The 12,661-nt window shown below is 35.0% G+C and overlaps 2 protein-coding genes across 2 annotated transcripts; one reads left to right on the top strand and one right to left on the bottom strand.

The window, feature by feature from the left end:
- Positions 1 to 339: 339 nt before the first annotated feature.
- Positions 340 to 8,033, bottom strand: nfu1 (NFU1 iron-sulfur cluster scaffold homolog (S. cerevisiae)). Its single transcript, XM_028457589.1, has 8 exons — positions 7,898 to 8,033; positions 4,318 to 4,418; positions 3,442 to 3,577; positions 2,812 to 2,878; positions 2,591 to 2,708; positions 2,455 to 2,518; positions 2,194 to 2,368; positions 340 to 698 (listed from the first exon to the last, which is right to left on the bottom strand). The coding sequence occupies exons 1-8, from the start codon at positions 7,957 to 7,959 to the stop codon at positions 663 to 665; spliced, it is 759 nt and encodes a 252-aa protein (XP_028313390.1). The 5' UTR covers positions 7,960 to 8,033; the 3' UTR covers positions 340 to 662.
- c9h9orf78 (chromosome 9 C9orf78 homolog) lies at positions 8,009 to 12,653 on the top strand. The gene is made up of 9 exons (XM_028457588.1): positions 8,009 to 8,196; positions 8,339 to 8,398; positions 9,042 to 9,093; positions 9,192 to 9,262; positions 9,372 to 9,449; positions 10,057 to 10,254; positions 10,342 to 10,478; positions 10,565 to 10,669; positions 11,909 to 12,653. Exons 1-9 carry the CDS (start codon positions 8,117 to 8,119, stop codon positions 12,007 to 12,009), a joined length of 882 nt encoding a protein of 293 aa, XP_028313389.1. The 5' UTR covers positions 8,009 to 8,116; the 3' UTR covers positions 12,010 to 12,653.
- The last annotated feature ends 8 nt before the right edge of the window (positions 12,654 to 12,661 follow it).

Below are 12,661 nucleotides of genomic sequence, written 5' to 3'. Positions count from 1 at the left end.
GTAGGTTAGCTATTATTGTCACAAATGGTATAAACTGGTTTAACTGATGTTACACCCTAATGCTGGTATGAAAGCCTCATACTGCTGCTGTCACAAAGGTCCTCAAGTCATTCACTAAATAGCAACATAACTAAATAAACCTTAACACCACATCAGCCCCACTGTCCATGTTTTTCCAACTGCTTACTTTCAATTCCTCAATCAGACCTGAAATTGCGTTCATAAAATCATAATCATATTTATAATAGCCCGTCCAGGAAAAAGGTAATAAAATACTATTGCTTAAGCAATCATAAAAGTGACACTCAAATGACATCATAGGAAAAATAAGCAGTGAAACATGGAGTGGACAACTTTTATTTATATACAAACACAATATGTATTTAAAAATCAAGTTTTCTTTCCTGATTTGGAAAATGTGACCTTTCAAATTGATAAATACAATTGTGTTTGGCTTTACAATCTTGGCTTGTTCTTCAGACAAAGAGTGATATAATGTCATCATGCTGAAAAAAAGGGACCAATAATAATAATAATAACAATAATACAAGGACAATGATGAGTCATAGCGCAGTGATTTATGTGCTACACAGCAGCGCTAATATTATTTCCGTGGCTCAAACTGAAGAGTAATGAGCAGATGTCGTCCCTGCTTCTGCAGGTTAGACCTGAGCAGCTTCTTCCTCTTCATCTGTGACCTGCAGAGACACACGAAAGTCATTTAAATAATAGAAACACACGTTTTGGGTTGAACACATTAGAGAAATCCCCGAATGAGAAAATAACGTCAAGCCTGGAAACAAAGAAAAGGTAGAAAACAATATCATTGCATTTTTCCTCATGTCGTATTAAAGCCTGGTCTGAATATCTGCAGGTATGGACACTAATGGCACACATGCAAAGATAATTAAAGCTCATTTAATTTAGATTACTAATTCATTCGTCTTCATTTTCTCATCCAACTGCCACCATCACCATCCAATAACTTTTTATTTTCTTTGAATTAATTCATCTTCTCTGCCTGTTTATACTGATCACAGGGCACTTTGATGGTACACTACATTTAGAAGTGCCGCTTGCTCATGTCTACCACTAATTTATACCATACATGTGCTCAAAGGTCTAAACGCACGTGAATAATATGTTGTATGCTATATTTGAAATCATACTATAATAAGACAGTCCTCATAGTTTGAGAACTTGTATTTAAATCAATGAATGATTTAAAATCCAAATGTGTTAAAGCTTTTAAATTCTGCCTCGACTTTGAACGTTTAAAGCAAAAGTGTCAAACGCAAGGTGTGTGGACCGAATCTGGCCCACCAGAACCTCCACTTTGGCCCGCAGGAGGATTTTGTTGATATTTTTGTACATTGTTTTTGTTTTCTAATTTAAAAAAAAAAATAAAACAGACATAAATCATTATGTAAATCAGTTTAACATACCAGATATCACAGTGACTCCATTTTTTTCTTTAAAAGACACTCCTCAATATACAGTATAAAGGGCCTTGTAATTTTTTACTGCCCACAGTTCCACGATTTACATTATTTTTAATCACAATATGTATGCCAGATCTCAAAAGATTTTTTATTTTAACTGCAATTTCTCTCAAATATTTCCTCAAATTATGTTAAAACTTTTGAAAAATATAATTGTCCACACATTCACGCTTCAACCAGGATATATGTGAATTTTGGACATTTTTAAAACTTCAAAGTTGAGTAGAAAAATGTTGGAATTGTTCTTTTATCTCCCCAGATGTGTTTAACAGCCCTGGTTTAAAGTATTATGTGAAGACTTTCAAAACTTTTCCGAGTGATATAAATAACATTTATAATGTTACACTACAATCCTGGTTTATTGCTCTAATAAACAATGAAAGATTGCACCACCAAAGAACACAGTGGAATATCTCCAATGAGGAACGATAAAGAGGAACAGCTTTTAAAGGAAGAAAGCCTTGACCGACAGTTCAAGGAGGACCAGGATGACAGGGCAGTTACGGTATGGAAGAGATAGCAGGAAATATCACATCAGTATCACATATTAGTCAGGACGACCTCTTCGTTTAGACTCAGCTCTAACTCACTCAGACAAAACCACAAACAAGAATATCAGTTCAAACCTTAGACTGAAACTAAACCACATAGCGAGCGTGGACTCTCATAGACATTAGGAAGCTGAGCAAACCTGCTCCACTGATTCCACTTCAGGGACGTAAAACTGCAGCATGTTTTGGATTCCACTCTTCAGAGTGACCATTGAGCTTGGGCAGCTGGTGCAGGAGCCCTGCAGCTTCAGCTTCACTACGCCATCTTCAAACCCTCGATACACCACATCGCCTCCGTCCTCCTGCACGGTCGGCCTGAGGGGTGACAGTAGAAGTTTGTGTGTGTGTGTGTGTCAGAACAGCTGTGATGATGATGTCAGACCACATCTTCACATAGTCACCTTATCCTTGTATCCAGCAGCTCTTTAATCATAGCCACCACTTCATCGTCATCATCTGACGGGGCTAAAAGCAGGAGCGGACACTGGGTTTAGAAACAGAATACGCATGATGACCAGAGTCCAGTTGAATCCTCACCCGTGTCTGCATTTGGTTGACTGTCCTCGTTGATAACTGGAAGTCCAGTGGCGAAAAAGTCCATAATGGCAGCAAACACATCCGGTTTGATCACCTTCCATTCCGTATTCGCATCAGGCTAAAATTTAAAAGGTAGAAAGCATTTCTCTCATGTAATCACATAACACACACATATCATACAGTAAAAGAGTAAGTAGATCATGTTGAATTGGTATAGTTACCCTCGTGATGGTGATAAAATCAGGGCCCAAGAAGACACTTTTGACTCCATCAATTCTAAAGAGCTGTCTGAAGATCCCACACAAACAACACAACATATTAATACATTTATAAAGAATAAATAAAAAGATGCAAAAGGGGGGAAATATACAATTATCCTGTAACATCCAAAACATAGAATTGGGTCACAAAACCAGTGTAAAAAGGCTAGAATGGCTTTTTGTTTGGTTTACTAATACATTACAATCACATTGCACTGTGTTTATAGTCACAGATGATCTAATACTAATGTATTTGAGATTTGGAGTAAAATTGTTGCCAAAATGCTTTCTGCATGTTTGCAAAAAAAATAATAACTTTATGAACCGATTATTACACAGTTAGTGTGGTTGATTACATATAAATAATCAAAGATAAATACTAAAAAATAATAATAAAACTCAAAGCATACAAGCTCAACAGGAAAAATCTTAAATAATAGGAAATAAAAAAATACAACAAATGATGTCCATGTGTCTTCAAATATTTCGTTTTAGCGTAGGGTTTCATACAGCTCAGTTACAGTCAGTGTCTCAGGCACACACACAAATGGTATCAGTGTTACAAACTGTATATTATGAGAGTATAAAGACCTGGCTAAGGGTGAGCAGTAAGCCTCTCGAGGGCCTGTGAAATTCATGGTTCCTGCTTCAAGAACTGTCCTCCCGGGAAGAAACTTGAGACTGTTCGGGTTGGGTGTGTCCTGGGTCTGAACAAACATGGTCCTTCCTAGACAAAGGAAAAAAAATAAAAATGCATTAGTCATGACTGTGTTTACTCAATGTTGTACAGTACGTACAAAAGGCCGAGTATCTTAGGAGAGATGATCAGAATGATATCTGTGCATGACAGCTTGTGAGTAGAGGTCGCCCGACCTTTAGAGGTCAAATTACTGATATATAGATATATTTTTTATTTTATTTATTTATTTATTTTAATTTAGCACTTTAGAGTAGCCATTAAAAGAAAAAAGAAAGAATATAAAAAACATCCATTTGGATGTATGAATATACAACAAAAAAAGGTAATAATAATAAAAGCATGTGCATGGGAGAGGTAGAAGCCAATAGGCTTACAAATAAAAAGCCGATATAATAGGATAAGAATATAATATAATAATTCCTGACAAAATATGATTTTTGTTTTACTTGGTTGTGTACGGGTATAATTAAAGTTCAATAAATGTTAAGAGTCCTATTGGTGTATTTAATTTAATTTCTAATATATACATTCATATCATATGAGTGTTTTAATTGTCTTTCATAATCACTGTGCTCCGAAATCGGCTAAATTTCAGCTGAATTTTATTTATTTAATTTTTTACATCGGTATCTGCATCGGCCTTTGAAAAATCCCATATCAGTCGACGTCTACTAGTGAGAGACGGATTAGCATGTGTTTGTCACCTCTCTGTCAGAGTAGCCAACGATATAAATCTGATTAATTCTGAGCGCTTCAGGAATACAAACCAGGAACAACCCAGAGGGGCTTTGGTTGCCATCTGTTTGAGACTGCTGCAGCATGTGAAGGCCAGTGGAATCCACTGCTCTGACACCACCTGCCAGGAAAACTGAAATCAAAAGAATTTGAACATGTGATTATTACAGTGAGTGTCACACTAGAACAGTATTTATGCCCGTGTTCTTCTGTTTTTGTACAATTAAAACATCCATGTTTGATGAATTAAATTCTGTTTAAGAATCCTTCAGGAGTCTCAAAACATAAAAACAGCAAAAACAATGTAGAAGATACACTTTGGAATCAGATTTTTTCTGCTTCTTGGACTAAATTCAGATGTAACAGCACCTATTGGCATTAACATTTACTTCTGGTGAACTGACAAAATTTGCTCTAAAAACAAAACAGCAGCAGCCTTATCTTGCTTTCTAAATTAGGGGTGGGAACCTCTGGGTACCTCACGATACGATACAAAGCTCACAGTAACGATTATCTCGCGGTATGACGATACTGCGATTATCGATATATTGGTCAGAAATCAATCTACGATAGTCTATGATATAAGAAAAAAAAAAGATTAAGTGAAAAAATACAATTTTTATTTTATATCTCTGAAAGACAATAAATTGAAAAAGTGTCCTATGAACAGTGACACTATTTTAGTGCAACATTTATGTAAATAAGTGTCAACATACTAAAACAAATAAGTATTTCCAATATAGTGCTTTCTGTAAACAAAAAATAAGGTATTTTTACCAGTGACACCATTATAGTGTAATATTCCAGTAAATAATATATTGGTTCCTTCAACAAACAGTGGCAAAATTTCTGTGAAGACGTACCTGCACTTTTTAGTGAAAAAGCAGAAAAGGTTTTGGGAAAAAAAAAGAAAAATAATAATAATTTATACTTAGTGCGAGCATATCGATAATCGATCGTGCGAAAAAATATTGCGATATATCGCCGTATGGAGATATCGTCACATTCTTATTCTAAATACTAAAATCCTTTCAAACTCAGCAGGATCTGTGTTCTCTCCTTTATAACTCTTATTCAGTCATTTTATAGTGCAGATAATATTCCTCCGACTTTTCATCATCTTGAAATAACTGAATGAATTCTTAAACAGTAGTGTGTATACATACGCAATGTAACACAATATTGATTATGAAACGTTGCAATGTCAAGAATCACTAACTAACCTCTGAAATGAGCAAACAGTGGGTAAAGTTCTACCAAAAATGAATGTTAAAGGAAGTACTAAAAAACTATTTGGCCAAACGTGTTACCAGACACAGCCTTTTATATACAAAAAAATGTAAAATATATGAGAAAAAAGGGATGTTTTAATCAAAACATAAATATTGTTGCTACTATACATTACTGCTGTGGCAACACCATTGCAGTTGTACATAATAGTATATAAAGTATTGTAGAAAAACAGATTGTAACGAGGACATCTGTTCCATTCCATTGTCTGTCGCTCATTTTACAGTGTAGTTCGTAGATGGCTTACTATAATATACTTGTATATTGATCTGTATTTGTATATTTGTACATGTGTATCATATTTTACTGGAATATGTGCATTAAATTCCTTTTTAATTAATAGTTTTTTACTTAGTTACGTTAGTTTTCTTTTTCTTTTCTTTGTTTATTGTTTCTTCTTTTTATACAAAATTATTTATGGAGCATCTGTAAAAAAGTTAAAAAAAAGTATTTTCCCCCAGAATTAATAAAATATATATGCTTCTGATGACCAAGCTCCTCCCCCTCTCTCTTAAGTGAGAGTTTATTATACATTATAAATTAAGTTAGCAGCTTAAGTACCATAGTGCTTTAAAAATAGTCTTCTACACTGTTTTATGTAACTTAGTATTAAAATAAACGATTATTGGAAATGTATGCACTGATTATCGATTATTATGTCAGAAATGACGATGCATTGACTATTTTTCCCACCCCTATTAACAACGTCATCTAACTCTATGTTCTAAGCAACTCAGAACTTCGGATTTTCCGACCTCCTACTTGAAAAAGTGACTTGGAACACATCTTAAAGTTGGAGCCCCTACTTGGTTCAGCCATGTTTGAGATATTCCAACGTGAATTCAGAGATAGTATTTTTCAGCTCAGAAATGCTGAGTTAAGAGTTGCCTGGAGACTGTGATGGTAATGACTCAAATGAGGACATATTACAATGATTTATCATCATTAAAAAGTATTAGCTAATATGTTATAGTGCAGTAAATCTAACGATACCAATCCGTTTTTTAAAATCAGTATCTGACAAAAGAAAAACATGTCAGAAGACTGTTAAATAGCTTTAGTTAATTACACTAAACCTAAATAGTTACAAAATCTATAATTTTGTAAATATAATAAACATGCTTTGGGAGTACCCCCACCTCCCATGAGAGCTGGAGATAGGCACCAGGAGACCCCTGCAACCCTTAAGAAAGGAGCAAGCGGACCAGAAAATGGATGGATGGATATACATGTTTTTTTCTTAAAAAGTTTTTGAAAAACAAAAATAAACGTGTTTATACTATTTAAAAAATGATAATATAAAAAGCATGAAAGCAACAGGAGGGAGTGAATTTCATAGGAAATAGTTTATTCCCTTAAAGTGCTGCTTTGGATGTAACAAATACTATGCATAACATTTGATTGTTTTTGTAGTTAATCTCAATAAAACTGAGTAGCATTTCAACACAGATGTATAATCATCTAGATCAGTGATTCTCAAACTTTTTTTTGGCTCAAGTACCCCCTTTTCTTATTTCTGAATCCAAGTATGTGCCCCCTTTTATCCAACTACATAATTTTACTGAGAATACAATGAAAAAACAACTATAGAGCATAATGATGGAATGAATGAGTGATAATAATATCATTTGGTAAATAGGAGGAAATAGATGCCTCCTGAATAGAATTATTTCTATAGTTTTTATCATTTCCTGCCTGGTGTGGAACCAACACTGACGCTTGTATTTTCAGTTAATATTCTAATGAAGATCAATTCCAACATCATTATTATTATTATTATTTTAACTATAAATAAACATTATAAACCCCTTATTTTGTATGATTTCATTTGTCAATTTTCCTCTCTCTAGTGCCATCCCTAGGGGTACACGTACCCCCATTTGAGAAATATAACAGTCACAGTCAACGACAGTTTAGGATATGATATTAGACATATAGCCTTAGTCTTTGACAGACTTTAGAATTTAAAAGCAGATCACATAAATATAGCATTAACGTCACATTATCGTTACTCGTTTGTCTTGCACAGGGTCGAATGATGTCGAAAACTATTCAAAAGTTACTGAGGGATGACGTACTACAAAACACTTTCTCATTAGGCATAAGCAATCCATTTTCACAGCTATAGCAATAAGTAGCAATACAATACAAACAAATATTACAGTATATCTCGTCAACTTTTAACAACCACAACTAGTACTTTAGCCACAATGCTAAATATAATCAAGAGACAAAACGTATTCCTTACAAGATATTACAATTACCAAAAAGGCTAAATGAGTCATGAATGTAATTTCAGTGCTGACATGCACAATAACTTACAGACATGACATTCTGGCTGTAGAGGCCAGCAGCCTCCAGGCCTGTCTGTACCTGGCCGCCATGTTTGTTGTTGTTATCAAAGGAAAGGACAGTCCCGGATGTGACGCAATATTTTTGTGCGTTCTTTAATGTGTGTCGTTTCCGCCGCCTCTTTAGCCTTCTGCTAACACTTCTAGCACATACAAAAACACGCTGAAATCAGACTGTACAGGCTTTAAAATGCCGTGTGGTAAAAATTACAGGAGAAAGAGGGACTCCTCTGACACAGAGGAGGAGGATGAGACGACGATAGAAGTCAGGTACAGCAGTTTCTTAGGATCTAATAATAACGATAAGGACTAGCTAAGCATGCAGCTAACTGTAGTGTGCACAGAAGTTAATATAATGCACTGTATTTATTAACCAAATAGATTATAAGACCTGATCAATGACTGTTTTCAGGTCTAAAGTTGAAGAGGCCAAAGAGATACAGAGTCTGCGCAAACGACAGAGCGGAGTGAGGTAATTATTACTGTTCATCCCAATGGACTCAATTATTACCTCCTTATTCCACTAAGGCTACCGAAGTGATTGAATATGTTGTAACTAGAATAGATTAAAAAGCTTATAATTGTGTATGTGTAGGTCCCAATAGTTGTCAATGGTTCCTGGAGCTAAAATCTGAGCAAAGTCATTAAATGATGTTATAGGTTGTTATAATCGACTTTATTCTTAACGTCAAATGCATCAAAACATTGGAAAACTATTAGTAATGAATGATTTTTGTGTGGCTTTGGTTTTTATTGTACAATTACAAAGAACATAAGCACATGCACATAAGGGGTCATAACATCTGCATAAAAACAGCTGTAACATAGAAGCATGTGGTTTTCCTAACTATATCATTATCAATGCTGAAAATAAAACATGTTTAATTCCCCTTTAAAATGGAAGCATTTTAATGTTCTTCTAATTAAAAAGAGCAATCAAAATCATGGGATGGTCTCATCTTTAGTTTTACCAGAACAAAATATTATAATTTAGCTGTTATATATCAATAGCTGTGAACATAAGGCTACAACTTTAAATTATTTGCAAAATGCCTGATATTATGTAATGATTTTGAATCGAGATGCAATTAAAAATGTTCTTTTTGCACTTTTAGTATCACTGCCTTATTGGTTGGAGAGAAGCTGCCACCAGAGGCAGAAATAGAAGTAAGTAACCTGTTACTTTTACTTTGAAAATACTGAGTGTATAAGTGGCTAACTTCCATTAAAGGTGTTTATTTTTTCTACATCATTGCTATTCACAGAATGACCCTTTTAAACTTAAGACTGGGGGAGTTGTAGACATGAAGAAAGTGAAAGACAGAAACAGGGACATGTAAGTAAATCTCAGCATGTTTTACGTTTTCCCATTGAATAGGCATCTCATTGCTTGATAAAAAACTAAAAAAAATGTGTCTCTTTGATTTGATTTTCCCTACATGCAGGACAGAAGATGAGACAGATCTCAGCCTGGGGACGTCATTCTCAGCTGAGACCAACAGAAGAGACGAGGATGCAGACATGTATGTGCTTTTTCTCCTCCTATGAAAGTTACAAAGAAGCACCTTCACCTTCTGTATTACAAGTTTAAGATTCATCTCACCCCAAAAGCAGCAAAACTTAAGTAAATCTACTTTCTATTTATAACCCAACTGCTATAACTGGACTTGTCATTCAGTTTTTATATTATCCCCTGCCACAAAGTGTGGAAGGTGGATATAGGTTTGAGCTCCGTGCGTCTGAGTTAAAGGGGACAGCTTTTCTCAGAATTTCAGTGTGTGGCTTCAGGGTATCAAAATCTTGATGGAGTTTGAAAATGAGAAGCACACAATTATTTTTTCCGGAGATATTACCCTTGTTCCTGTTTGAGGTATCTTCAAAGGGGACAGCTTTTCTTACAAACCGTTTAAGATAGTTAGTAATTTTATATCCTGATGTGATAATATTTTCTTTTGTATACATCTACGTTCTTAGATTTAGGAAAAGGTTGAGAGTTATAATGACAACCATCTGGCGGGGGATGTTGATGACTGACTTTTTGTTTTTTAGCTATTCTAAAACAGACGTTATCGGCACTTCGCACTTGCTCAGCGCGCTTCTTAAAAACAAGCGTTAAATGTTTCCCACCAGGATGAAATATATCGAGACGGAGCTGAAGAGGAAGAAAGGCTTGGTGGAAGCTGAGGAGCAGAAAGTGAAAGTGAAGAACGCAGAGGACCATCTGTATGAGCTGCCCGAGAACATCCGAGTCAACTCAGCAGAAAAGACAGAAGAGATGTTGTCCAATCAGATGCTGAGCGGGATACCTGAAGTTGACCTGGGAATCGAGTACGAAAACTGACTTTTTATATTTATCATGCAAAAATGTTTTGCTTTTTTTATTTCTCTTAATCTTTTTTTTTTTTTTTACTTTAGTGCAAAAATAAAGAACATCATTCAAACGGAGGATGCCAAAGCAAAGCTCATTGCAGAACAAAGGAACAAGAAAAAAGATCTGGGCACGTCGTTCGTACCCACCAACATTGCTGTTAATTACGTGCAGCACAACCGCTGTGAGTCCTGTGTTTATTCAACAGCAACACAATCTACTCCTGAAGGTTTTCATTTGTCTTCTAATTGTTCCAATTTTGCGTTTTAGTCTATCACGAGGACGCAAGTGCAGCACAGAGGCACCACAGGCACAAAGAGGAGCCGAAAGCAAGACCTCTGAGAGTCGGAGACACCGAGAAACCAGGACCAGAGGGTAAGAGACGACTCTGTGTTTACATCATTAGCACGGATTAATTAGGGAGGCGTCATTCTAATAACGAGTGATACAACGCATTATTTTTTCCAAACCAGTAATCAGAATAAAATTACTTATCCAAATCTCTGAGAGTTACTATTTGTTACGTTTTCAGCATGAGGACTACTCACGTGTTACGTACGACAGATACAAGTATATACAGACAAAATATGTCAGGTCAAAAAAAGACTCTTTATTCTATATTGCATTAAAAAAACAGATTTGTTAAGTGAGGTCAAGAAAGACTACAGTCTTTCTTGTAAAAACATGTATTTGCGGTAACACTTTAGTTTAGGGAACACCTATTAACCATTTAGTTGCTTATTAGCATGCAAATTAGCAACATATTGGCTCTTATTTAGTCATTATTAAGTACTTATTAATGCCTTATTATACAACCAGTACGCCATTAACTGAGAATTTTCCCTCAATAACCTCAGAGTTATTGCTTATAGAATAGAATCAACTTTATTGGCCAAGTTATGTAAGTTATACACACGAGGAATTTGACTTGGTGAACTGTGCTCTCTCCAGTAGTGTAAACATTAAATAACTAGAAAAAAAATATATAAACATAAATATAAACCGTAGTTAGACTAATATGTGCAAAACTAAATAAAATAATATTACAAGATAACAAGAACAAGAATAATACTAGTAATAATAATGATAATGAGATAGTAGTGCAGTGATGAGTAGTGCAGGTAAACATTTAAATTAAACAGTATGTATATGAACATTCACAGTGACAGATTTTAGTAATAAGTAAGGAAGTTGTTGTATATGAATTACAATCTCAACATCCTAGGGTTAACGTTAATCCTAACTCTGTTTGAACTGTGAGACTGCCATTAAGTGTATAATAAGTACTTAATGATGACTAAATAAGAGCTAATATGTTACTAACGCTAATAAGCAACTAATTAATGGTTAATAAGTGTTCCTTAAACTAAAGTGTTACTGTATTTTCTTCAGGTAATACATTGTTGACGTGGTTGATATGTTGAGGCGGGGGGGTGTTGTCAGCAGTTGCTAAATGTAACTAATGAAGTAACTTGTCATCATTAAACTAACTAAGTAACATTTTTAAGGAGTAATCAGTAGTTAGACTACATTGGGATGAAACCAAATGTTTAAGTAAATCCTTTATCAAGCTCTAATATCTTCAATTGTAGTTTTTATTATTTTGTTTTCCAGTCATTCCATCACCTCCGAACCCCCGCAAACGTCCAAACAACGAGAAGGCCACAGACGACTACCACTACGAGAAGTTTAAGAAGATGAATCGAAGATACTAACATTTAAAATTTTCGTTCATATTTAGAAATTCAGCATTTTTTTTGTCCTGAAAAAGTGTTAGATTGTGTAATTATTGTACATTTGTTAGTTGTGGAGGGAAGAATTTTCTTTTCCACTGTAAAACTGTTGCTTTTTTTTTTGGAGACTTAAGCATGATTAAATGTGCTTTTCCTTTTTACATGACACCATAAAACCTACCCACACAGGACTGACTTAGTTTTCTGGTGTTTGTAAACTTAAAAAAAGAAAAAACCCAGCAAAACACAATAATAATGGCTTGGATTTATATAGAGCTCTTTTTTCAAGGACAATCAAAGCGTGTACAAAAACCAGTATTCATTCACATTTCTCAAACCGGTGGAGGTGGTAAGCTACAATGTAGCCACTGCTGCTCTGGGGCATACTGACTGAAGCGTGGCCCCTCTGACCACCTCAAACATTCATGCACAATTCATACGAGGCAATGTAGGTAAAGTGCCTTGCCCCAAGACACAACAATAATAAGTTGGATACAGCGGGATTCAAACACTCAACCCTTCAGTAAATGGACAACCCATTCTACCACTGAGCAACAAAACAAGATGCCAAAAAACCAACTTTTGCAGACAACCAAAGATTAAAAACAGCCTGCATGATAAACAAGAAAGTGTT

The sequence above is a fragment of the Gouania willdenowi genome, chromosome 9 (genome assembly GCF_900634775.1).
Source record: "Gouania willdenowi chromosome 9, fGouWil2.1, whole genome shotgun sequence".
In the NCBI taxonomy this organism is placed as follows: Eukaryota; Metazoa; Chordata; class Actinopteri; order Blenniiformes; family Gobiesocidae; genus Gouania; species Gouania willdenowi.
The sequence above is the reverse complement of the archived record's forward strand: the minus strand, read 5'-3'. Positions and strand labels throughout refer to the sequence as shown.